Here is a 26,940-nt window from a genome sequence, read left to right on the forward strand (position 1 = left end):
CTCCCCATCTCTCCCCATCTCTCTCCATCTCTCCCCATCTCTCTCCATCTCTCTCCATCTCTCTCCATCTCTCCCCATCTCTCCCCATCTCTCTCCATCTCTCTCCATCTCTCTCCATCTCTCTCCATCTCTCCCCATCTCTCCCCATCTCTCCCCATCTCTCCCCATCTCTCCCCATCTCTCCCCATCTCTCCCCATCTCTCCCCATCTCTCCCCATCTCTCCCCATCTCTCCCCATCTCTCCCCATCTCTCTCTTTCTCTCTCTCCCTCCCTCCTCCCTCCCCCAGTGATCCACTACCTAACGCTGTATTAAATGTGCACTTGAACCTCTGGTTGTTTTGGCTTCTGGATGAACGCTGTGGACAAATGTCTGTCTTGGTTCTCTATGGAGGGGGGGCTGTTTGGGATGGTATATTCTGCTCCCTACACACCCCCCCCCCCACCCACCCCTTCTCTCCCCTTCCCTCAACCCTGTTCCCTGCAGACGGGGGGCGAGATTTGTAGTTCATTGTGGAGGATGAACACGCAGGCAGAGTTAAGCGCGCACACACACACACTCACAAGGTAAGACACAGAGTGAAACTTCTGCCCCTCTCCCCTCCCTCCCCCCCAAATACAATAGGGTATTGTTTCTGAAGGCAGACTGGTTGCTTTGACCCTTTTGCAATGGGGAAGAGGAGGGAGGGGTTTCTGCCCCATTCGTCTGAGAACTGTACTAGCCCCAAACGTGAGAGACAGACACAGAGAGAGAGAGACTGCACTGAGCACAACTGTGTAATTCTCTCCATTACAAGTAAGACCTTCCTCAGCTTGAGGGGGCAGCAGGAAGGTCCCTCTCTCCCCCAGGCCGCTCTGCCCACTGTACCCCGTTCACAATCCTAGCCCCTGACCCTGCTCGCGAGTCCAAGTTGTGAGTCTTGCGTTTCTTCTCTCTCTCTCTACTGAAAGTGCTTTTGTCTCCCTCTCTCTCTCTCTCTCTCTCTCTCTCTCTCTCTCTCTCTCTCTCTCTCTCCTCCCTCTCCTCGCCCCCTCCCTCTCCTCGCCCCCTCCCTCTCCTCGCCCCCTCCCTCTCCTCGCCCCCCTCCCTCTCCTCGCCCCCCTCTCTCTCCCACCCCACCCTCCCCCGTCAGCGTTCCGACTAGGGGAAGGGGAGAGGGTGTTGAGCGGAACCTGTCGGCTGCCTTCGGTCGTTGGTCTCTCCCACCGGATGCTCGGAATCTGTGGAGAAACACAAACGGGTTGAGTGGTTGGAGGGTGTGTGTGTGTGATCGCCGGCAGGCTGAATCTGTAGCTGGCACTGATTTCGAGGGGACTGTACGGTGTCAGATTTACGAGGGTGTTGCCAGGACTAGAGGGTGGGAGCTACAGGGAGAGGTTGAGCAGGCTGGGTCTCTATTCCCTGGAGCGCAGGAGGATGAGGGGAGATCTTATAGAGGTGTACAAAATCATGAGGAATAGATCGGGTAGACCCACAGAGTAGGTGAATCGAGGACCAGAGGACACGGGTTCAAGGTGAAGGGGGAAAGATTTAGACAATAGGTGCAGGAGGAGGCCATTCGGCCCTTCCAGCCTGTACGCACCGCCATTCAATGTGATCATGGCTGATCATTCTCAATCAGTACCCCGTTCCTGCCTTCTCCCCATACCCCCTGACTCCGCTATCCCTAAGAGCTCTATCCAGCTCTCTCTTGAATGTTTTCAGAGAATTGGCCTCCGCTGCCCTCTGAGGCAGAGAATTCCACAGATTCACAACTCTCTGGCTAAAAAAGTTTTTCCTCATCTCCGTTCTAAATGGCCTACCCCTTATTCTTAAACTGTGTGGCCCCTTGTTCTGGACTCCCCCAACATTGGGAACATGTTTCCTGCCTCTAACGTGTCCAACCCCTTAATAATTTTATATGTTTCGATAAGATCCCCTCTCATCCTTCTAATTTAATGGGAATCTGAGGGGTAACTTTTTCCACACAGAGGGTGGTGGGTGTATGGGATGAGTTGCCAGAGGAGGTAGTCGAGCCTGGGACTATCCTGACGTTTTTGAAACGGACAGGAACAGGGATAGGACGTGTCTGGAGGGATGTGGACCAAACGCGGGCAGGTGGTGCCATCCGAGGAGGCTGTGACTATCGCAACAGGGCGGCACGGTGGCGCGGCGGTAGAGTTGCCGCCTTACAGCGAATGCAGCGCCGGAGACTCGGGTTCGATCCCGCCTACGGGTGCCGTCTGTACGGAGTTTGTACGTTCTCCCCGTGACCTGCGTGGGATTTCTCCGAGATCTTCGGTTTCCTCCCACACTCCAAAGACGTGCAGGTATGCAGTAACATGTAAAAATTGTCCCTAGTGTGTGTGGGATAGTGTTAGTGTGCGGGGATCGCTGGGCGGTGCGGACCCGGTGGGCCGAAGGGCCTGTTTCTGCGCTGTATCTCTAAACTTAACTAATCTCAGCCAAATTAAACATTTAGACAGGTACATGGATAGGTCGGGTTTGGAGGGGTATGGACCAAGCGCGGGCAGGTGGAACTAGTGTAGCTGGGACATTGTTGGCCGGTGTGGGCAAGTTGGGCCGAAGGGCCTGTTTCCACGCTGTATCACTCTGACTGTATGAATGATCCCAGGGTTAACCTACGATGAGCGTTTGTGGGCACTGGGCCTGTACTCGCTGGAGTTTAGAAGGATGAGGGGGGACCTCATTGAAACGTACAGAACAGTGAGCGGCCTGGATAGAGTGGGTGGGGAGAGGATGTTTCCACTGGTGGGAGAGTCTAGGACCAGAGGGCACAGCCTCAGAATTAAAGGACGTTCCTTTAGGAAGGAGATGAGGAGGAATTTCTTTAGTCAGAGGGTGGTGAATCTGTGGGACTCTTTGCCACAACTGGCTGGATCAGCGGGTCAGGCAGCATCTCTGGGGAACGTGGACAGGTACAAAGTGCTGGAGTAACTCAGCGGGTCGGGCAGCATCTCTGGAGACCAAGTCAGTAGATCTGTACATTGGAGTTTGATGCATTACTAATCAGCCATGATCACATTGAGTTGGACAAGGGGTTGGACAGGCTAGATGCGGGAAGATTGTTCCCGATGTTGGGGAAGTCCAGAACAAGGGGTCACAGTTTAAGGATAAGGGGGAAGTCTTTTAGGACCGAGATGAGAAAGTTTTTCTTCACAGAGTGGTGAATCTGTGGAATTCTCTGCCACGGAAGATAGTTGAGGCCAGTTCATTGGTGATATTTAAGAGGGAGTTAGATGTGGCCCTTGTGGCTAAAGGGATCAGGGGGTATGGAGAGAAGGCAGGTACGGGATACTGAGCTGGATGATCAGCCATGATCATATTGAATGGCGGTGCGTACAGGCTCGAAGGGCCGAATGGCCTATTCCTGCACCTATTTTCTATGTTTCTATGAACCCAGGTCCCTGGCACTGGGCGCTCCGGTTTCCTCCCGCACTCCAAAGACGTGCAGGTTTGTAGGTTAATTGGCCTCTGTTACATTGTCCCTAGTGAATGTGTGCGTAGTGGGATCGCTGGGCGGTGCGGACCCGGTGGGCCGAAGGGCCTGTTTCCGCACTGTATCTCTAAACTAAACTAAACTTTAAAAAAAAAACGAAACTAAATTAAAAATGCCTTCTGGTTCATACGTCATTGTCCATTTTGTTAATCCTATCCAGTGAAATGGCACAACAGTGTCCTTTATAAAACCATCAATATAATTTAAGGCACAAAGTGCTGGAGTAACTCAGCGGGTCGGGCAGCATCTCTGTGGAGAACGTGGACAGGTACAAAGTGCTGGAGTAACTCAGCGGGTCGGGCAGCATCTGTGGAGAACATGGACAGGTACAAAGTGCTGGAGTAACTCAGCGGGTCAGGCAGCATCTCTCTGGAGAACGTGGACAGGTACAAAGTGCTGGAGTGTCTCAGCGGGTCAGGCAGCATCTCTGGAGAACATGGACAGGTACAAAGTGCTGGAGTAACTCAGCGGGTCGGGCAGCATCTGTGGAGAACGTGGACAGGTACAAAGTGCTGGAGTAACTCAGTGGGTCGGGCAGCATCTGTGGAGAATGTGGACAGGTACAAAGTGCTGGAGTAACTCAGCGGGTCAGGCAGCATCTCTGGAGAACGTGGACAGGTACAAAGTGCTGGAGTAACTCAGCGGGTCGGGCAGCATCTGTGGAGAACGTGGACAGGTACAAAGTGCTGGAGTAACTCAGTGGGTCGGGCAGCATCTGTGGAGAACGTGGACAGGTACAAAGTGCTGGAGTAACTCAGTGGGTCAGGCAGCATCTGTGGAGAACGTGGACAGGTACAAAGTGCTGGAGTAACTCAGCGGGTCAGGCAGCATCTCTGTGGAGAACGTGGACAGGTACAAAGTGCTGGAGTAACTCAGCGGGTCAGGCAGCATCTGTGGAGAACGTGGACGGGTGACGTTTCGGGTCGGGACCTTTCTTCAGTTAGTTTAGAGACACACACACACACACACACACACGCACACACACACACACACGCATGTCTTTGTGTAACGTTTTCCTCACAGAGGGTGGTGGGCGTGTGGAACGAGCTGCTGGGAGGAGGTAGTGACAGAGAGGGAGAGAAAGGTGAGGGAGAGAAGGTGAGAGGAGAGAGAAGGTGAGAGAGAGAGAGAGAGAGGGGGGGTGAGGGAGAGAGGTGAGGGAGAGAGGCTGGGACTATCGCAATGTTTATGAAACATTTAACCACGGAACATCCTGGACAATACAGCCCACCCCTCCGTGACACACTGGTCAACCTGAGAAGCCCCTTCAGCAACAGACTGGTCCCACCAAGATGGAGCCCAGAACGCCACAGGAGATACTTCTTCCCTGTGGCTATCAAACTGGACAACTCCTCCCCTTCTGTTGTGGGGTAGACTGACCCCCCCACTCCCCCCAATCTTTGCACACCACCCCCCCCCCGATCCTTTCCACTTGTCACTATGATTTCATGTATCATGTGCTTTTATGACACTTGGCAGATCAATTTCCCTCCTGGGATAAATAAAGTTCTATCATAGAAACATACAAACTAGGTGCAGGAGGAGGCCATTCAACATTTGGACAGGTACAAGGATAGGACTGGTTTTAGAGGGGTATATATATACGAGCAAAACATCGTCAGGTGGGACTGGTGTAGAGGGGACCTGATGTCAATGTGGGCAAGTTGGGCCAAAGGGTCTGTTTCCACCCTGGACGACTATGATTCATAGGAACATAGAAAACAGGTGCAGGAGGAGGCCATTCAGCCCTTCGAGCCAGCACCGCCATTCAATGTGATCATGGTTGATCATTCTCAAACATAGACAATAGGTGCAGGAGGAGGCCATTCAGCCCTTCGAGCCAGCACCGCCATTCAATGTGATCATGGTTGATCATTCTCAAACATAGACAATAGGTGCAGGAGGAGGCCATTTGGCCCTTCGAGCCAGCACTGCCATTCATTGTGATCATGGCTGACCGTCCACAATCAGTAACCCGTGCCTGCCTTCTCCCCATATCCCGTGATTCCACTAGCTCCCAAAGCTCTATCTAACTCTCTTTTAAACCCATCCAGTGAATCGGCCTCCACTGCCGTCTGTGGCAGAGAATTCCACAAATTCACAACTCTGGGTGATTTTTTTTTTCTTTCTCACCTGTTTTAAATGGCCTCCCCTTTATTCTTAAACTGTGGCCCCTGTTTCTGGACTCCCCCAACATTGGGAACATTTTTCCTGCATCTAGCTTGTCCAGTCCTTTTATAATTTTACACGTCTCTATAAGATCCCCTCTCATCCTTCTAAATTCCAGTGTATACAAGCCTAGTCGCTCCAGTCTTTCAACATATGACAGTCCCGCCATTCCAGGAACTAACCTAGTAAACCTACGCTGCACGCCCTCAATAGCAAGAATATCCTTCCTCACATTTGGAGACCAAAACTGCACACAGTACTCCAGGTGCGGTCTCACTAGGGCCCTGTACAACTGCAGAAGGACCTCTTTGCTCCTATACTCAACTCCTCTTGTTATGAAGGCCAACATTCCATTGGCTTTCTTCACTGCCTGCTGTACCTGCATGCTTCCTTTCAGTGACTGATGCACTAGGACACCCAGATCTCGTTGTACGTCCCCTTTTCCTAACTTGACACCATTCAGATAATACTCTGCCTTCCTATTCTGACCACCAAAGTGGATAACCTCACACTTACCCACAGTAAACTGCATCTGCCACGCATCCGCCCACTCACACAACCTGTCCAAGTCACCCTGCAACCTCGTAGCATCTTCCTCACAGTTCACACTGACACCCAGCTTTGTATCGTCTGCGAATTTGCTAATGGTACTTTTAATCCCTTCATCCAAGTCATTAATGGATAGGGACAGGTTTGGAGGGATATGGGCCAAACGCGGGCAGGTGGGACTAGTGTAGATGGGGGCATGTTTATTCGGTGTCGGCAAGTCTGGTGTCGACCCGAATCGTCGCCCATCCCTTCTCTCCAGAGGTGCTGCCCGACCCGCTGAGTTACTCCGGCACTTTGTGTCTGTCTTCGGTGTGAAGCAGCACCTGCCGTTCCTTCCTACACTAGAGGTGGACAGAGAGAGAGAGAGAGAGAGACACGTGGAACGGCACAGGCTCTGTGCAGGAGTAGGCCGTGCCTGCCCCCGGCACCACCGTACCTTCGACTTCAGCCAGGCTCTCCAGGGATCCGGGCCGGAAACTGGCAGAATCCACGTCCGTGACGGCTGGAAGAGGGGAGTGTGTTAGTGGGGGTGACGGAGGGAGGAGTGTGCAATCCCCTCCCCTCCCCTCCCCTCCCCTCCCCTCCCCTCCCCTCCCCTCCCCTCCCCTCCCCTCCCCTCCCCTCCCCTCCCCTCCCCTCCCCTCCCCTCCCCTCCCCTCCCCTCCCTGTGCAAACATTAGGTCTCCACTGTGTGCGTGCATTTGTGTGTCAGTGTACCTGCGCATGTCTGTGTGTGTGTGTCTATGTCTGTGTGTGCAAGTGTGTCTGTCTCTGTCTATCTGTGCATGCATGTGTGCAAGTGTGTGTCTATGTGCGTGCGTGCGTGCAAGTGTGTGTCTCTGTATCTGCGTGCGTGCGTGTGTGCAAGTGTGTATCTGCATGCGTGTGTGTGTGCAAGTGTGTATCTGCATGCGTGTGTGCAAGTGTCTCTGTCTATCTGCGTGTGTGTGTGCAAGTGTGTCTGTCTGTCTATGTGCGTGTGTAAGTGTCTGTCTATCTGCGTGCGTGTGCAAGTGTGTATCTGCGTGTGTGTGTGTGCAGGTGTGTCTGTCTATCTGCGTGCATGCAAGTGTGTCTGTCCCCGTCTGCGTGTGTGCGTGTGTGCAAGTGTGTCTGTCTCTGTCTGTCTGCGTGTGTGTGTGCAAGTGTGTCTGTCCCCGTCTGCGTGTGTGCGTGTGTGCAAGTGTGTCTGTCTCTGTCTGTCTGCGTGTGTGTGTGCAAGTGTGTCTGTCCCCGTCTGCGTGTGTGCGTGTGTGCAAGTGTGTCTGTCTCTGTCTGTCTGCGTGTGTGTGTGCAAGTGTGTCTGTCCCCGTCTGCGTGCGTGCGTGTGTGCAAGTGTGTCTGTCTCTGTCTGTCTGCGTGCGTGTGTGCAAGTGTGTCTGTCTGCACGAGAGTCTATCTTTGTGCCTTAAATGGTATTGATGGTTTTAAAAAGGACTCTGTTGGCCCTGGGTGGCATTTCACTGGATAGGATGAACAAAATGGACACCGATGTGTGAGCCAGAAGGCGTTTTTAATTTAGTTTAGTTTTTTAAAAAGTTTAGTTTATTTAGTGCATGTGTTTGCATGGTTGTGGGCCTGTGAGACTCTGCATGTGTGTCAGACTGTCTGCATGTGTGCGTGTCTGCACCTGTCTATGTGCATGTGTGTGCATGTCTGTGTGCATGTGTGTGCATGTCTGTGTGCATGTGTGTGCATGTCTGTGCGTGTCTGCATCTGTCTATGTGCATGTGTGTGTGCGTGCGTGAGTACCTGTGAGTCTGCACGTGTCTGACTGCCTACACGTGTCTGTCTGTGTGCACGTGTCTGTGTGCGTGCCTGTGTCTGTGTGCATGTGAGTGTCTGTGTCTAGCTGCCTGTTCACGTGTCTGCCTGCGTGTGTCTATCTACATGCTGCATGCGTGTGCATGTCTATCTGCATGCTGCATGTGTATGTGCATGTCTGCATGCTGCATGTGTATGTGCATTACTCTGTGCTGTGCGTGTGCATCTCTGTCTTTTCTCTTTTTTCCTTTTTTATTTTGTGTGCGTCTGTGCCTGTCTGCATTCTTGTGTGTGTCTGCGCCTGTCTCTGCCTGTGTGTGTCTGCCTGTGTGCGCGTGGACGTGTCTCTGCCTGTGAGTGTGTGTGTGCGCGTGTGTATCTGCCTGTGCGTGTGTGTCTCTGCCTGTGTGTGTGTGTGCATGTGTGTCTCTGCCTGTGTGTGCGTGTGTGTCTCTGCCTGTGAGTGTGTGCGTGCGTGTCTCTGCCTGTGTGTGTGTGTGTGTGCGCACGTGTGTGTCTCTGGCTGTGTGTGTGTGTGTGTGTGTCTCTGCCTGTGTGTGTGTGTGCGCACGTGTGTCTCTGCCTGTGTGTGTGTGTGTATCTCTGCCTGTGTGTGTGTGTGTATCTCTGCCTGTGTGTGTGTGTGCGCACGTGTGTGTCTCTGGCTGTGTGCGTGTGTGTGTGTGTCTCTGGCTGTGTGTGTGTGTCTCTGCCTGTGTGTGTGTGTGCGCACGTGTGTCTCTGCCTGTGTGTGTGTGTGTGTATCTCTGCCTGTGTGTGTGTGTATCTCTGCCTGTGTGTGTGTGTGCGCACGTGTCTATCTCTGCCTGTGTGTGTGTGTCTCTGCCTGTGTGTGTGTGTGTGTGTGTGTGTGTGTGTGGGGAAGGTCATGTCACCACTTCGTACCTGCTGGAGGCGGCTCGCTCACTCCGACCGTTTCTGGCAGCAACCCTGAAACACAAAATGGCGGTCGGTCTCTCTGCGCGCACGGGTCTCGGGGGTCACCCACCCTGTGGTGGCACGTACGAGGGCCTGGCGATCGACCCATTGCCCTCCCCCCCCTCGCCCCGTCCCCTTCACCCAGCTCCCGTACCCAGTAAATCGTGTCTTACTAACTCGACTAAGTTTTTAATTTAATGAAACACCTTTATAGAGCCGCTGCCTCACAGCGCCGGAGACCCGGGTTCCATCCCGACCACGGAGTTTGTACGTTCTCTCTCCCCGTGGCCTGTGTGGGTTTCCTCCAGGATCTTCGGTTTCCTCCCTCACTCCAAAGACGTGCGGGTTTGTAGGTTAATTGGCTCGGTGTAAAGATGAATTGTCCTTAAGTGTGTGTGTGTAGGACAGCGTTAATGTGCGGGGATCGCTGGTCGGTGCGGACTCGGGTAGTATCGCTAAACTAAACTAGAGGGTGTGGCCTTAAGATGGGAGGGGAAAAATGTAACGGTGTGTGGGGTGGGGTGGGGGGGGGGGGGGAAGTATTTTTTGTTCAGAGGGTGGTGGGGGCCTGGAACACGTTGCCAGGGGTGGTGGTGAAGGCAGATACGATAGTGGCTTGTAAAAGACTTTCGGATGGGTGGAGGGGTTATGGATTGCACGCAGGCAGATAAGAGTTGGCTTAGCGATACGGCGTGCAACGGGCCATTCGGCCCACCGAGTGCGTGCCGACCAGCGATCCTTGCACGCCTGTGCTGTCCCACACCCACTAGGGACAATTTACCATTTTATACCCGGGAGTCCACATCACAGGGGATCTGACATGGACAACACACATTGCCGCACTGGTGAGTAAGGCAAGGCAATAGACAATAGGTGCAGGAGGAGGCCATTCGGCCCTTCGAGCCTGTACGCACCGCCATTCAATGTGATCATAGCTGATCATTCTCAATCAGTACCCCGTTCCTGCCTTCTCCCCATACCCCCTGACTCCACTATCCTTAAGAGCTCTATCTAACTCTCTCTTGAATGCATTCAGAGAATTGGCCTCCACTGCCTTCTGAGGCAGAGAATTCCACAGATTCACAACTCTGACTGAAAAGGTTTTTCCTCATCTCTGTTCTAAATGGCCGACCCCTTATTCTTAAACTGTGGCCCCTGGTTCTGGACTCCCCCAACATTGGGAACATGTTTCCTGCCTCTAATGTGTCCAACCCCTTAATAATCTTATACGTTTCGATAAGATCTCCTCTCATCCTTCTAAATTCCAGTGTGTACAAGCCTAGTCGCTCCAGTCTTTCAACATATGATAGTCCCGCCATTCCGGGAATTAACCTACGCTGCATGCCCTCAATACCAAGAGCAGCGCCTTTACCACCTCAGACAGCTGAGGAAATTCAGAGTGTTTCAGAGGATCCTTCAGTGCTTCTACTCTGGGGCTGTAGAGAGCATCCTGTCCGGCAACATCACAGTCTGGTTTGGGAACAGCTCTGCCCAGGACAGGAAGGCCCTGCGGAGAGTAGTGCGTTGGGCAGAACGCACTATGGGAACTACACTCGCCCCCCTGCAGGACCTATACATCAGGAGGTGCAGATCCAGAGCCAGCAACATTATGGGGGACCCCTACCACCCCAGCAACGGACTGTTCCAGCTGCTACGGTCAGGCAAACGCCTCCGCTGTCACGCTGTGAAAACGGAGAGGATGAGACGGAGTTTCTTCCCACAGGCCATCAGGACTGTTAACTCTCATATCACCAGGGACTCATTTAATTTATTTTTTGTGTTAACATTTTTTTCTCTATTCTGTTTGCCACTTTTATTTCACTGCACGTGGTGTATGTGTACGGGACAAATAAACTTGACTTGACTTGGCAGCCAGCCAGATAAGAGTTGGCTTAGAGATACAGCATGAAACAGGCCCTTCGGCCCACCGAGTGCGTACCGACCAGCTTTCCCCGCACGCACGAGGGACAATTTACGATTTTGCCACGTTGATTAACCTACAAACAAACCCCTGTGGTGTTTGATGTGGGAGGAATCCGGAGAAAACCCACGCAGGTCACGGGGGAGAACGGACAAACTCCGTACAGACAGCGCCCGTGGTCGGGATTGAACCCGGGTCCCTGGCGCTGTGAGGCAGCAACTCTACCGCTGCGCCAGAGTCAGTCTGAAGAAGGGTCTCGACCAGAAACGTCACCCATTCCTTCTCTCCCGAGATGCTGCCTGACCTGCTGAGTTACTCCAGCATTTTGTGAATAAACGCCGTCGATTTGTACCGGCATCTGCAGTTATTTTCTTATACGTATGTAGTTGGTTTAGTTTAGAGATACGGCGCGGAAACAGGCCCTTCGGCCCACCGGGTCCACGCCGACCAGCGATCCCCGCACATTAACACTATCCTACACGCACTGGGGACAATTTACACACACACACACACCAAGCCATTTAACCTACAAACCCGCACGTCTTTGGAGTGTGGGAGGAAACCGACGATCTCGGAGAAAACCCACGGGGAGAACGTACAAACTCCGTACAGACGGCACCCGTAGTCGGGATGGAACCCGGGTCTCCGGCGCCGCATTCACTGTAAGGCGGCAACTCTACCTCTGTGCCTGCCTTCTCCAGAGATGCTGCCTGACCTGCTGAGTTACTCCAGCACTTTGTGTCCTTCTGTGTTCTCTTGCACGCGGTGGGATCCATATTCCCTGCACTCTGGGAAGCATTTGTCCTGAATTTTCCGACTGGATTTACTCTTGCACTTTGGGCGTTACACTTTCAGCGCAGAAATCGGCCCCTCCTCTCCCCTCTTTCCCCCCCCCCCCCCCCCCTCCCCCCGATCGTCCCCTACACTCGCACTATCCTACACACGTACACGCTCCGCGCAGACAGCACCCGTGGTCGGGATTGAACCCGGGTCTCCGGCGCTGCGCCACCATGTTGATCGATCGCGTGGAACAGGTAGCGCGAAAGAGAAAATAAAGAGACCTGCGCTGCGGAGAGAGAGAAAGTGCAGACAGCAAAAAGGGCAAGAGCTGCAAGGAGGTAGAGTGGAAGATCGGGAGTTTAGTTTAGAGACGCGGCGTGGAAACGGGCCCTTTGGCCCGGCGAGTCCGCGCCGACCAGCGATCCCCGCACACCAACACAGTCCGGCACGCACGCACGTGGGGCAATTTACAACGACACCAAGCCGATTAACCTACAAACCCGCACGTCTTTGGGGTGTGGGAGGGAACCGGAGCGCCCGCGCGGGTCACGGGGAGAACGTACAAACTCCGTACAGACAGCGCCCGTGGTCGGGATCGAACCCGGGTCTCTGGTTGAAAGATACAGCAGGGAAACAGGCCCTTCGGCCCACCGAACCCGCACTGGCCATCAATCACCCGTTCACACTAGTTCTATGTTTTCCGACCTTCGCACACACTCCCGACACACTGGGGGAGGGCGATGGGCGATTAACCTACAAACACGCACGTGTCTTAGGGAGGTGGGAGAAAAGCGGAGCGCCCCGGGAAAAACGAAGGGGGCCAACTGGAGCGGCACGGTTGCGCAGCGGTAGAGTTGCTGCCTCACGGCACCAGAGACCCGGGTTCGATCCTGACTACAGGTGCTGTCTGTACGGAGGTTGTACGTTCTCCCCGTGACCTGTGTGGGTTTTACCCGGCTGCAAAGGGGCTAGTTACATAGAAAATAGGTGCAGGAGGAGGCCATTCGGCCCTTTGAGCAGCGCTGCTATTCAATGTGATAGACAATAGTCAATAGGTGCAGGAGGAGGCCATTCGGCCCTTCGAGCCAGCACCACCATTCAATGTGATCATGGCTGATCATCCACAATCAGTACCCCGTTCCTGATTTCTCCCCATATCCCTTGATTCCGTTAGCCCTATGAGTTAAATCTAACTCTCTCTTGTATCCATCCAGAGAATTGGCCTCCACTGCCTTCTGTGGCAGAGAATTCCACAGATTCACAACTCTCTGGGTGGAAAAAGTTTTTCCTCATCTCAGTCCAAAATGGCCGACCCCTTATTCTTAAACTGTGTGGCCCCCTGGTTCTGGACTCCCCCAACATCGGGAACATTATTCCTGCATCTAGCCTGTCCAATCCCTTAAGAATTTTATATGTTTCCATAAGATCCCCTCTCATCCTTTTAAATTCCAGTGAATACAAGTCCAGTCGACCCAATCTTTCATCATATGACAGTCCCGCCATCCCGGAAATTAACCTGGTGAACCTACGCTGCACTCCCTCAATAGCAAGGATGTCCTTCCTCAAATTAGGAGACCAAAACTGCACACAATACTCCAGGTGCGGTCTCACCAGGGCCCTGTACATCTGCAATAGGACCTCCTTGCTCTGAAGGTACAGTTAACATAGAAAATAGGTGCAGGAGGAGGCCATTCGGCCCTTCGAGCCAGCACTGCCATTCAATGTGATCATCCACAATCAGTAACCCGTGCCTGCCTTCTCCCCACATCGATTTATTCACAAAATGCTGGAGTAACTCAGCAGGTCAGGCAGCATCTCAGGAGAGAAGGAATGGGTGACGTTTCGGGTCGAGACCCTTCTTCAGACTGATGTCAGGGGGGCGGGACAAAGGAAGGATATAGGTGGAGACAGGAAGATAGAGGGAGATCTGGGAAGGGGAGGGGAAGAGAGGGACAGAGAAACTATCTAAAGTTGGAGAAGTCAATGTTCATACCACTGGGCTGCAAGCTGCCCAGGCGAAATATGAGGTGCTGTTCCTCCAATTTCCGGTGGGCCTCACTATGGCACTGGAGGAGGCCCATGACAGAAAGGTCAGACTGGGAGTGGGAGGGGGAGTTGAAGTGCTCGGCCACCGGGAGATCAGTTTGGTCAATGCGGAACGAGCGCAGGTGTTCAGCGAAGCGATCGCCGAGCCTGCGCTTGGTTTCGCCGATGTAAATAAGTTGACATCTAGAGCAGCGGATGCAATAGATGAGGTTGGAGGAGGTGCAGGTGAACCTCTGCCTCACCTGGAAAGACTGTTTGGGTCCTTGGATGGAGTTGAGGGGGGAGGTAAAGGGACAGGTGTCCCCACATCCCTTGATTCCACCAGCCCCTCGAGCTCTATCTAACTCTCTTTTAAATCCATCCAGTGAATCGGCCTCCACTGCCCTCTGTGGCAGAGAATCCCACACATTCACAACTCTCTGGGTGAAAAGGTTTTTTCTCGCCTCAGTTTTAAATGGCCTCCCTCGCGATCGGATGGTTGATAGCTACCGTTTGTGCTGTGCAGAGATGTTCTGCCGCTGTGTATGCTGTCTCTGGTCCTGTCCGCCATGACGTCTGAAACACAAGGGCAACGTTTAGGCTAACATACACTCAGACAGCTGTTGTGGAGTCGGAAACAGGCCCTTCAGCCCAACTTGCCCGTGCCGGCCAACACGCCCCCATCTACACCAGTCCCACCTGCCCGCGTTTGGCCCGCATCCCTCCAACCCCGTCCCGTCCATGAACCTGTGCAGGAAGGAAATGCAGAAAAAACCGAAGGTCGTGGCAGGAAACATGTTCCCGATGTTGGGGGGAGGTCCAGAACCAGGGGCCACAGTTTAAGAATAAGGGGCAGGCCATTTAGAACTGAGATGGGGAAAAACTTTTTCACTCAGAGAGTTGTGAATTTGTGGAATTCTCTGCCTCAGAGGGCAGTGGAGGCCAATTCTCTGAATGCGTTCAAGAGAGAGCTGGATAGAGCTCTTAAGGATAGCGGAGTCAGGGGGTATGGGGGAGAAGGCAGGAACGGGGTACTGATTGAGAATGATCAGCCATGATCACATTGAATGGCGGTGCGTATAGGCTCGAAGGGCCGAATGGCCTCCTCCTGCACCTATTGTCTATTGTCTATAGACACAAAAAGCTGGAGTAACTCAGTGGGACTGGCGGCATCTCTGGAGAAACGCAAAGGGTGATGTTTCAGATCTAGACAACCCGAAACGTCACCCAGACGTCTGCTTCTCTCCAGAGATGCCGCCTGTCCCGCTGAGTTACTCCAGCTTTTTGCTTCCATCCTCTCTCCATGTGCCTGTCCAAAATTGCCCCTCAGATTCCTATCAAATCTCTTCCCCCTCACCGTAAACCCTTGTCCTCTGGTCCTCGATTCCCCCACTCTGGGCAAGAGACTCTGTGCGTCTACCTGATCTATTCCTCTCATGATTTTGTACACCTCTATAAGATTACCCCTCATCCTCCTGCGCTCCAGGGAATAGAGTCCCAGCCTGCTCCCAACCCCTCCCTGTAGCTCAGGCCCCTCGAGTCCTGGCAACATCCTTGTAAATCACCCCGAGCCCCTTTCCTGCTTAGCAACATCTTTCCTGTAACAGGGTGACCAAATCTGAACACAATACTCCAAACCCCCCCCTGCAGGACCTATACATCAGGAGGTGCAGATCCAGAGCCAGCAACATTATGGGGGTCCCCTACCACCCCAGCAACGGACTGTTCCAGCTGCTACGATCAGGCAAACGCCTCCGCTGTCACGCTGTGAAAACGGAGAGGATGAGACTGAGTTTCTTCCCACAGGCCATCAGGACTGTTAACTATTATAACTCCAGGGACTAAATCTTCTTTTCTGTATTAATTTTAATTTATATGCTGTAATTGTAATTTTTTGTGCACAATCCGCAGGCATTGCCACTTTCATTTCACTGCACATCGTGTATGTGTATGTGACAAATAAACTTGACTTGACTTGACCAGTGCCCTGTACAACTGCAACATGACCTCCCAACGTCTGTACTCAATACCTTGACCGATGAAGGCCAATGTGCCAAAAGCCTTCTTGACCTGATCCACCTATGATGACACCAGGTCACAGGGAGAGCGTGCAAACTCCACACGGACAGACAGCACCCGAGGTCAGGATGAAACTTGGGTCTCTGGCACTGTGAGGCAGCAGCTCTACCCGCTGTGCCACCAGTACCTTAAGATCCCGTCTGCAGTAAAGACTCCACGCCAACCAGCGGTCGCCTCGAACACTGGTTCTATCCTACACAGAGGGTTGCCAACTGTCCTGTATTAGCTAGGACATCCCGTATATTGGGCTAAATTGGTTTGTCCCGTATTAGGCCCAGGGAGCACTGTAGGCCCGGACACTGAAGGCCCGGACAATGTTGGCCTGTACAATGTACGCCCGGGGGCCGCTGTAGGCCCGGACAGTGTAGGCCCGGAGGCCTGGGTGCCGCCTCACGGAGGTTGCATAGCAACCCACCTCCCGGTCCGGGCGGCTGCCATTGGTGGAGCGGGAGCATGTGGCCGCTGGCTGGGAGAGTTCACGCGGGGCGGTGATGTCACCGTTTGTCCCTTATTTGGGTGTGAGGAAGTTGGCAACCCTACCTACACACCAGGGGCAATATACAGAAGCCAATTAACCTACAAAACCTGCACGTCTTTGGGACGTGAGAGGAAATCTCCTTTCCATTGACTCCATCTACACCTCGCGCTGCCTCGGCAAGACCAGCAGCATAACCAAGGACCAGACCAGTCTCACCCCGGCCACTCCCTCTTCTCCCCTCTCCCATCAGGCAAGAGGTACAGAAGTGTGAAAACGCACAGCTCCAGATTCAGGGGCAGTTTCTTCCCAGCTGTTATCAGGCAATTGAACCGTCCTCTCACCAACTAGAGAGCGGTCCTGAGCAAAGATACTAGAGGAGCAAGATGAACCACTCCGTCAAAATCGCCTATACTGAAGTGCAGTACGCAAAGGAGCGTAATGTCCGCCATTTTAGTAGGCAAAACCCGCCGTTCGCTCTGCCTCTTGCAGTGTAATCAGTGTTTTGGGGGGACAGTATGTGTGATGATACCATTAAAATGCAGAATATATCTCATCTATCAACTCACAGATTTGTATTATTTTTCTTTTAAAATGTTTCTGCAAGTTTCTGCCTACTAAAATGGCCGCCGTGACCTGCGTGGGTTTTCTCCGTGATCATCCGTTTCCTCCCGCACTCCAAAGACAATAGGTGCAGGAGGAGGCCATTCGGCCCTTCGAGCCAGCACCGCCATTCAATGTGATCGTGGCTGATCATTCACAATCAGCACCCCGTTCCTGCCTTCTCCCCATACCCCCTGACTCCGCTATCCTTAAGAGCTCTATCTAGCTCTCTCTTGAATGCATTCAGAGAATCGGCCTCCACTGCCTTCTGAGGCAGAGAATTCCACAGATTCACAACTCTCTGACTGAAAAAGTTTTTCCTCATCTCCGTTCTAAATGGCCTACCCTTTATTCTTAAACTGTGGCCCCTGGTTCTGGACTCCCCCAACATTGGGAACATGTTTCGTGCCTCTAACGTGTCCAACCCCTTAATAATCTTATACGTTTCGATAAGATCCCCTCTCATCCTTCTAAATTCCAGTGTATACAAGCCTAGTCGCTCCAGTCTTTCAACATACGACAGTCCCGCCATTCCGGGGATTAACCTAGTAAACCTACGCTGCACGCCCTCAATAGCAAGAATATCATTCCTCAAATTTGGAGACCAAAACTGCACACAGTACTCCAGGTGCGGTCTCACTAGGGCCCTGTACAACTGCACACAGTACTCCAGGTGCGGTCTCACCAGGGCCCTGTACAACTGCACACAGTACTCCAGGTGCGGTCTCACTAGGGCACAATCTTATGTTTCGATAAGATCCCCTCTCATCCTTCTAAATTCCAGTGTATACAAGCCAAGTTGCTCCAGTCTTTTAACATATGACGTGCGGGTTTGTAGGCTAATTGGCTTGGTGTAAATGTAAAATTGTCCCTAGTGTGTGTAGGATAGTGTTAGTGTGCGGGGATCGCTGGTCGGCGCGGACTCGGTGGGCTGAAGGGCCTGTTTCCGCGCTGTATCTCTAAACTAATCTTGATGCATTCTACTAGATAGCCGTTCACAGAAACATAGAAAATAGGTGCAGGAGTAGGCCATTCGGCCCTTCGAGCCTGTACGCACCGCCATTCAATATGTTCAAGCAGAACCTTTCTCTTGCCCAGGGTTAATTTCATCCGGGTTCGATCCCGACTACGGGCGCTGTCTGTACGGAGTTTGTACGTTCTCCCCGTCACCTGCATGGGGATTTCTCCGGGTGCTCCGGTTTTTAATCCCACGCTCCCAACCCGACCGCCTTTCCCCGTCGTATTTCCTGGCCGCAAGCGCCGCGGTCAGGCTTTTAACGTGACATTTTGTCAAATGCCCCTTGTGAAACACCTGTACTCGGTAAACCACCCTCCAGCCTGTCATTACATCGAGGAATTTAACTGTTGATCAAGCGCGGTTTTGTGAACGGTTACGGGGAGAGGTCAGGTGGCGCAGCGGGTAGAGCCGCTGCCTCACAGCGCCAGAGATCTGGGTTCGATCCTGACCACGGGTGCTGTCTGCACGGAGTTTGCACGCTCTCCCCGTGACCTGCGTGGGTTTTCTCCGGGCGCTCCGGTTTCCTCCCACACTCCAAAGACGTGCGGGTTTGTAGGTTAATTGGCTTGGTAAATGTAAAAATTGTCCCTAGTGTGTGTAGGATAGTGTTAATGTGCCTGATGTGCGTGTCGAGTAGCGTTAATGTGCGGGGATCGCTGGTCGGCGCGGGCCCGGTCGCCCGAAGATCCTGTTTCCGCGCTGCGTCTCCAAACTAAAGTTAAAATGCGGCCGAGAGGGAAAAAATGGACAAGCCATGACAGAATGGCGGAGCAGGCTCGAGGGGCCGAATGTACTCATTCTGATCCTCTGTCCTATGATTTGCTTTTAACACTAAAGGCGGCACGGTGGCGCAGCGGTAGAGTTGCCGCCTTACAGCGAATGCAGCGCCAGAGACTCAGGTTCGATCCTGACTACGGGCGCCGTCTGTACGGAGTTTGTACATTCTCCCCGTGACCTGCGTGGGTTTTCTCCGAGATCTTCGGTTTCCTGCCACACTCCAAAGACGTGCAGGTATGTAGGTTAATTGACTGGGTAAATGTAAAAATTGTCCCTAGTGTGCGTAGGATAGTGTTAATGTGCGGGGATCGCTGGGCGGCGCGGACCCGGTGGGCCTGTTTCCGCGCTGTATCTCTAAATCTAAATCTATATTCTGCACTCTGAATGGGCCTCTCGAAAACTGAGAACTCCCTGTCTTCCAATCTACCTCATTGAAGTCATCGCACTTTTTTTTGTTGCCTGCACTTTCTCTCTACCTGTACCACTACATGCTGCACTCTTTATTTTCTTTCTGGCGCTACCTGGTGCACGCACGGATGGTGTGATTTGACTGGGGAGCCCGTGAAACAACCTCTTTCGTTGCGTCTCGGCACACGTGACAATAATAAACCGTTATCAATACCTTGTAACGAAGGCTGGGACGTTCTTGAGCCAGTCTGACTTGCTGCAGAGGTATTCATCGGCAAACCTGTAAAATAAGGGCAACACTGAGACGACGGAGCCTGAAGAACCATCTTCACACACCTGGTCTCCCCAACAGTACCGCACAACGGTCAACGTGAAACCAAGCGCACAGCAGGCCGCTCGGCCCAGCTAGTCATGATGGGAGAGTCGAGGCCCAGAGGGCACAGCCTCAAACTGAAGAAGGGCCTCGACCCGAAACGTCACCCATTCCTTCCCTCCCTCCAGAGATGCTGCCCGTCCCGCTGAGTTACTCCAGCGTTTTGTGTCTGCCCTCGATTTAAACCAGCATCTGCAGTTCCTTCCTACCCACCTTTAGAACGGAGATGAGGAGGAATTTCTTTAGTCAGAGGGTGGTGAATCTGTGGAATTCATTGCCACAGACTGCTCTGGAGGCCTATATTCACAAAATGCTGGAGTAACTCAGCAGGTCAGGCAGCATCGCAGGAGAGAAGGAATGGGTGACGTTTCGGGTCGAGACCCTTCTTCAGACTCTGCTTTGGAGGCCAGGCCAGTGGGCATTTTTAAAGCGGAGATTGACAGATTCTTGATTAGCAAGGGCGTCAAAAGTAATGGGGAGAAGGCGGGGGAGTGGGGTTAAGAGGGATAGATAGACGTGGACGTCGGAAGCTCGCAGCCCCCTGAGTGGGGGCCGACATCGGGAGCTCCAGCAGCGGCAGCGTCTTCGTCCGCCCCGGATCGCGGGGCTTGGGTCGGCCCGCCGCGGACTTTTCACCGTCCGGCGCGGCCTGGAATAGGCCGCGGGATTTTCTCCGCCCGGCGGGGGCTTCAATGTCGGGTGCCCCGACGTGCGGCGGCAGCGTCTTCGCCCGCCCCGAATCGCGGGGCTTGGGTCGGTCCGTAGCGGACCTTTCACCGTCCGGCGCGGCCTGGAACGTGGCAACTTCAACAGCCTGACCGCAGGAGAAGGCGGCAGAGGAAGAGAAAAGACATTCTGGCCTTCCATCACAGTGAGGAGGTGACTGGAGGAGACTCACTGGGATGGATGTTTCTTTTTGTTTGATTGTGTGTGTTATTGCTTATTTTTATTGCTCTTGTTGTTGGACTGTGGGTAATCTTTCATTTCACTGCGCATTTATGTGTGTGTGACAAATATCATATCATATCATATATATACAGCCGGAAACAGGCCTTTTCGGCCCTCCAAGTCCGTGCCGCCCAGCGATCCCCGCACATTAACACTATCCTACACCCACTAGGGACAATTTTTTTACATTTACCCAGCCAATTAACCTACATACCTGCACGTCTTTGGAGTGTGGGAGGAAACCGAAGATCTCGGAGAAAACCCACGCAGGTCACGGGGAGAACGTACAAACTCCGTACAGTGCAGCACCCGTAGTCAGGATCGAACCTGAGTCTCCGGCGCTGCATTCGCTGTAAAGCAGCAACTCTACCGCTGCGCTACCGTGCCGCCCACGTGACTTGACTTGACTAGATCAGCCACAATTGAATGGTGCTGAATCGATGGGCTGAACGACTCAATTCTGCTCCCATGTCTTATAATTGTTTCGTTTAGAGATACAGCGCGGAAACAGGCCCTTCGGCCCACCGAGTCCGCGCCGACCAGCGATCCCCGCACACTATCACAAGCCTACACACACGAGCGACAATTCACACTTATACCAAGCCAATCAACAATCTCCCCATATCCCTTGATTCCGCTAGCCCCTAGAGCTCTATCTAACTCTCTTTTAAATTCATTCAGAGAATCGGCCTCCACTGCCGACTGTGGCAGAGAATTCCACAAATTCACAACTCTCTGGGTGGAAAAGTTTTTTCTCACCTCAGTTTTAAATGGCCTCCCCTTTATTCTTAGGCTGTGTGGCCCCTGGTTCTGGACTCCCCCAACATTGGGAAAAAATTTCCTGCATCTAGCTTGTCCAGTCCTTTTATAATTTTATACCTTTCTATAAGATCCCCTCTCAGTGAATACAAGCCCAGTTTTTCCAATCTTTCCTCATACGACAGTCCCGCCATCCCGGGGGTTAACCTCGTGAGCCTACACTGCACTGCCTCAATAGCAAGGATGTCCTTCCTTAAATTAGGAGACCAAAACTGCACACAATACTCCAGATGTGGTCTCACCAGGGCCCTGTACAACTGCAGAAGGACTTCTTTACTCCCATAACTTACAAACCTGCACGTCTTTGGAGTGTGGGAGGAAACCGAAGATCTCGGAGAAAACCCACGCAGGTCACGGAAAGAACGTACAAACTCCGTACAGACAGCGCCCGTAGTCGGGATCGAACCCGGGTCTCCGGCGCTGCAAGCGCTGTGAGGCAGCAACTCTACCGCTGCGCCACCGTGTTTAGTCTTCTGATTTTCCATGAACACCATATCCTGCACTCTGAACGAACTTGGGATGAACTCCCAATCTTCCAACCTACCCTATTGCACTTTTTTTGTTGTCCGCACTTTCTCTCTACCTGTACCACTACATGCTGCGCCCTTTATTTTCTTTCTGGCGCTACCTGGTGCACGCACGGATGTTGTGATTTGACTGGGGAGCCCGTGAAACAACCTCTTTCGCTGCATCTCGACACACGTGACAATAATAAACCGTTATCAATACCTTGTAACAAAGGCTGGGACGATCTTGAGCCGCTCGGACTTGCTACAGAGGTATTCATCGGCAAACCTGTAAAATAAGGGCCACACTGAGATGACGGAGCCTGAAGAACCATCTTCACACACCTGGTTACCCCAACAGTACCGCACAACGGCCAACGTGAAACCAAGCGCACAGCAGGCCGTTCGGCCCAGCTAGTCATGATGGGATAGTCGAGGCCCAGAGGGCACAGCCTCAAACTGAAGAAGGGCCTCGACCCGAAACGTCACCCATTCTCCAGAGATGCTGCCTGTCCCGCTGAGTTACTCCAGCGTTTTGTGTCTGCCCTCGATTTAAACCAGCGTCTGCAGTTCCTTCCTACCCATCTTTAGAACGGAGATGAGGAGGAATTTCTTTAGTCAGAGGTTGGTGAATCTGTGGAATTCATTGCCACAAACGGCTCTGGAGGCCTATATTCACAAAATGCTGGAGTAACTCAGCAGGTCAGGCAGCATCTCAGGCGTGACGTTTCGGGTTGAGACCCTTCTTCAAACTTGGCTCTGGAGGCCAGGTCAGTGGGCATTTTTAAAGCGGAGATTGACAGATTCTTGATCAGCAGGGGCGTCAAAGGTAATGGGGAGAAGGTGGGGGAATGGGGTTGAGAGGTAAAGATAGATCAGCCACGATTGAATGGTGCTGAATCGATGGGCTGAACGGCTCAATTCTGCTCCCATGTCTTATAATTGTTTAGTGTAGAGATACAGCGCGGAAACAGGCCCTTCGGCCCACCGGGTCCGCGCCGCCCAGCGATCCCCGCACACTAACACAAGCCTACACACACGAGGGGCAATTTTACACTTATACCAAGCCAATTAACATAGAAACCTAGAAAATAGGTGCAGGGGCCAGCACCGCCATTCATTGTGATCACGGCTGATCGTCCACAATCAGTAACCCGTGCCTGCCTTCTCCCCATATCCCTTGATTCCACTAGCCCCTCGAGCTCTATCTAACTCTCTCTTAAATCCATCCAGTGAATCGGCCTCCACTGTCCTCTGTGGCAGAAAATTCTACAAATTCCCAACTCTCTGGGTGGAAAAGTTTTTTCTCACCTCAGTTTTAAATGGCCTCCCCTTTATTCATAGACTGTGTGGCCCCTGGTTCTGGACTCCCCCAACATTGGGAACATTTTTCCTGCATCTAGCTTGTCCAGTCCTTTTATAATTTTATACGTTTCTATAAAATCCCCTCTCATCTTTCTAAATTCCAGTGAATACAAGCCCAGGCTTTCAAATCTTTCCTCTTATGACAGTCCCGCCATCCCGGGGATTAACCTCGTGAGTCTACGCTGCACTGCCTCAATAGCAAGGATGTCCTTCCTTAAATTAGGAGACCAAAACTGCACACAATACTCCAGATGTGGTCTCACCAGGGCCCTGTACAACTGCAGAAGGACCTATTTACTCCTATAACGTACAAACCTGTTCGTCTTTGGGGTGTGGGAGGAAACCGAAGATTTTGGAGAAAACCCACGCAGGTCACGGGGAGAACGTACAAACTCCGTACAGACGGAGCCCGAAGTCGGGATCGAACCCGGGTGTCCGGCGCTGCAAGCGCTGTGAGGCAGCAACTCTACCGCTGCGCCAGTCTTCTGATTTTCCATGAACACCATATCCTGCACTCTGAACGAACTTGGGATGAACTCCCAATCTTCCAACCTACCCTATTGCACTTTTTTTGTTGCCTGCACTTTCTCTCTACCTGTACCACTACATGCTGCGCCCTTTATTTTCTTTCTGGCGCTACCTGGTGCACGCACGGATGGTGTGATTTGACTGGGGAGCCCGTGAAACAACCTCTTTCGCTGCATCTCGGCACACGTGACAATAATAAACCGTTATCAATACCCTGTAACGAAGGCTGGGACGATCTTGAGCCGCTCGGACTTGCTACAGAGGTATTCATCGGCATACCTGTAAAATAAGGGCCACACTGAGATGACGGAGCCTGAAGGCCCATCTTCACACACCCGGTTACCCCAACAGTACCGCACAACGGACAACAGTACAGCGGGCCGTTCGGCCCACAGTGGGAGAGTCCAGGACCAGAGGGCACAACCTCGGAATAAAAGGACGTACTTTTGGAATGGAGGCGAGGAGGAATTTAATTAGTCAGTGGGTGGTGAATCTGTGGAATTCATTGCCGCACACGACGGTGGAGGCCACAAGTCAGTGGGTATTTTTAAAGCAGAGATTGACGAGTTCTTTATTGGGTGTTTGTGACGAGCGTTTGTCAGCACTGGGCCGGTACTCGCTGGAGTTTAGAAGGATGAGGGGGGACCTCATTGAAACTTATGAGACCGCACCTGGAGTATTGCGTACAGTTTTGGTCTCCTAATCTGAGGAAAGACATTCTAGCCTTAGAGGGAGTACAGAGAAGGTTCACCAGATTGATCCCTGGGATGGCAGGACTTTCATATGAAGAAAGACTGGATAGACTCGGCTTGTACTCGCTGGAATTTAGAAGACTGAGGGGGGGGGATCTTATAGAAACATATAAAATTCTTAAGGGGTTGGAGAGGCTAGATGCGGGAAAGATTGTTCCCGATGTTGGGGAAGTCCAGAACAAGGGGTCACAGTTTAAGGATAAGGGGGAAGTCTTTTAGGACCGAGATGAGAACGTTTTTTTTCACACAGAGAGTGGTGAATCTGTGGAATTCTCTGCCACAGAAGGTAGTTGAGGCCAGTTCATTGGCTATATTTAAGAGGGAGTTAGATGTGGCCCTTGTGGCTAAAGGGATCAGGGGGTATGGAGAGAAGGCAGGTACGGGATACTGAGTTGGATGATCAGCCATGATCATATTGAATGGCGGTGCGTACAGGCTCGAAGGGCCGAATGGCCTACTCCTGCACCTACTTTCTATGTTTCTATCTAGTAGTGAATGAAGGGCCTGGGTAGAGTGGACGTGGGGAGGATGTTCCCACAGGTGGGAGGGTCTAGAGGCAGAGGGCACAGACTCAGAATAAAAGGACGTTCCTATAGAAAGAGGGTGAGGAGGAGTTTCTTTAGCCAGAGAGTGGTGAATCTGTGGAACTCATTGCCACAGACGGCCGTGGAGGCCAAGTCAACGGGTATTTTTTAAAGGAGGGATTGATCGGTTCTTGATTAGTACGGACGCCAAAACTCATGGGGAGAAGGCGGGAGAATGGGGTTGAGAGGGAATGATGGATCTGCCATTGAGAGTGATACAGTGTGGAAACAGGCCCTTCAGCCCAACTTGCTCCCGCCAGCCAACAATGTCCCAGCTACACTAGTCCCACCTTGGTCCATATCCCTCCAAACCTGTCCTTTCCTGTCTAACTGTTTCTTAAACGTTGGGATAGTCCCAACTTCAACTACCTCCTCCGGCACTTGTCCCATACACCCTTTGTGTGGAAAAGATACCCCAGATTCCTATTAAATCTTTCCCCCCCCCTCATCTTAAACGCGGCACGGTGGCGCAGAGGTAGAGTTGCTGCCTTACAGCGAATGCAGCGCCGGAGACTCAGGTTCGATCCTGACTACGGGCGCCGTCTGTACGGAGTTTGTACATTCTCCCCGTGACATGGGTGGGTTTTCGCCGAGATCTTCGGTTTCCTCCCACAATCCAAAGACGTACAGGTTTGTAGGTTAATTGACTGGGTAAAAATGTTAAAAAATTGTCCCTAGTGTTTGTAGGATAGTTTTAGTGTGCGGGGATCGCTGGGCGGCACGGACTCGGTGGGCCGAAGGGCCTGTTTCCGCGCTGTATCTCTAAATCTAAAAAGAAATCTTAAACCCATGTCCTCTGGTCCTTGATTCCTATACTCTGGGCAAGAGACTCTGTGCGTCTACCCGATCTATTCCTCTCATGGTTTTGTGCACCTCTGTAAGATCTCCCCTCATCCTCCTGCGCTCCATGGAATAGAGACCCAGCCTGCTCAACCTCTCCCTGTAGCTCATACCCTCTAGTCCTGGCAACATCCTCGTAAATCTTCTCAGTACCTTTTCCATCTTGACGACATCTTTCCTATAACACGGCACCCAGAACTGAACGCAATACTCTAAATGCGGTCTTGTCAACCACCGTGATTGAATGGCGGAGTAGACTCGATGGGATTAACGTCCCAGTTCTGCTCCTGTGACTTGTGATCTTATAGTTTTACGATTTGCCTTTGACACTACATTCTGTACTGTGAACGGGCCTCTCGTGAGTCAAGGATGAACTCCCGATCTTCCAATCTACCTCATTGCAGATGAGACACTTTTTTTGTTGTCTGCACTTTCTCACTATCTGTACCACTATACACCGACCAGCCAAAACATTATGACCACCTGCCTAATATGCTGTTGGTCCTCCGTGTGCAGCCCCGTACACAGCAGGGTGCGATGCACTGTGTATTGTGACACATTCCTCCCGTGACCACCATTTTAACATTTTCTGTGACTTGTGCCACAGTCGACCTTCTGTCGGTTCGGACCAGACGGGACAGCCTTCGTTGCCCTCGCCCATCGATGAGCCTTGGGCGCCCAACATCCTGCCTGTCGCCGGTTTGTGGTTTGTCCCTCCTCGGACCACTGTCGGTCGGTACTCACCACTGCTGACCGGGAGCACCCCACAAGCCTTGCCGTTTCAGAGATCCTCTGACCCAGTCGTCTGCCCATAACAATTTGGTCCTTGTCAAAGTCGCTCAGGTCTTTACTCCTGCCCATTTCTCCTGCATCCTACACGTCAACTTCAAGAACTGACGCTTCACTTGCTGCCTAATATATCCCGCCCCTTGACAGGTGCCATTGTAACAAGATCATCAATGTTAATCACTTCGCCTGTCAGTGGTCAGAATGTTTTGGCTGGTCGGTGTGTGCTGCATTCTTTATTCTCTTTCTGGCGCTACCTGGTGCACGCACGGATGGTGTGATTTGACTGGGGAGCCCGTGAAACAACCTCTTTCGCTGCATCTCGGCACACGTGACAATAATAAACCGTTATCAATACCCTGTAACGAAGGCTGGGACAATCTTGAGCCGCTCGGACTTGATGCAGAGGTATTCATCGGCATACCTGTAAAATA

General features: G+C 52.4%; 1 protein-coding gene across 3 annotated transcripts; it reads right to left on the reverse strand.

Annotated features, from left to right (window-relative positions):
- Positions 1–1,073: 1,073 nt before the first annotated feature.
- On the reverse strand, positions 1,074–26,940 carry LOC144609525 (uncharacterized). 3 transcript variants are annotated; one of them, XM_078428020.1, is made up of 8 exons: positions 26,865–26,925; positions 23,758–23,823; positions 21,875–21,940; positions 19,220–19,285; positions 14,156–14,221; positions 8,887–8,931; positions 6,653–6,718; positions 1,074–1,219 (listed from the first exon to the last, which is right to left on the reverse strand). In XM_078428020.1, exons 1-8 carry the CDS (start codon positions 26,920–26,922, stop codon positions 1,140–1,142), a joined length of 513 nt encoding a protein of 170 aa, XP_078284146.1. In that variant the 5' UTR covers positions 26,923–26,925; the 3' UTR covers positions 1,074–1,139. The 3 variants fall into 3 exon arrangements, with proteins under 3 accessions (XP_078284146.1, XP_078284147.1, XP_078284148.1); XM_078428021.1 differs by lacking the exon at positions 23,758–23,823 and having other exon boundaries at positions 26,865–26,940; XM_078428022.1 differs by lacking the exon at positions 21,875–21,940.

This window comes from Rhinoraja longicauda, chromosome 34 (genome assembly GCF_053455715.1).
Source record: "Rhinoraja longicauda isolate Sanriku21f chromosome 34, sRhiLon1.1, whole genome shotgun sequence".
Classification (NCBI taxonomy): domain Eukaryota; kingdom Metazoa; phylum Chordata; class Chondrichthyes; order Rajiformes; family Arhynchobatidae; genus Rhinoraja; species Rhinoraja longicauda.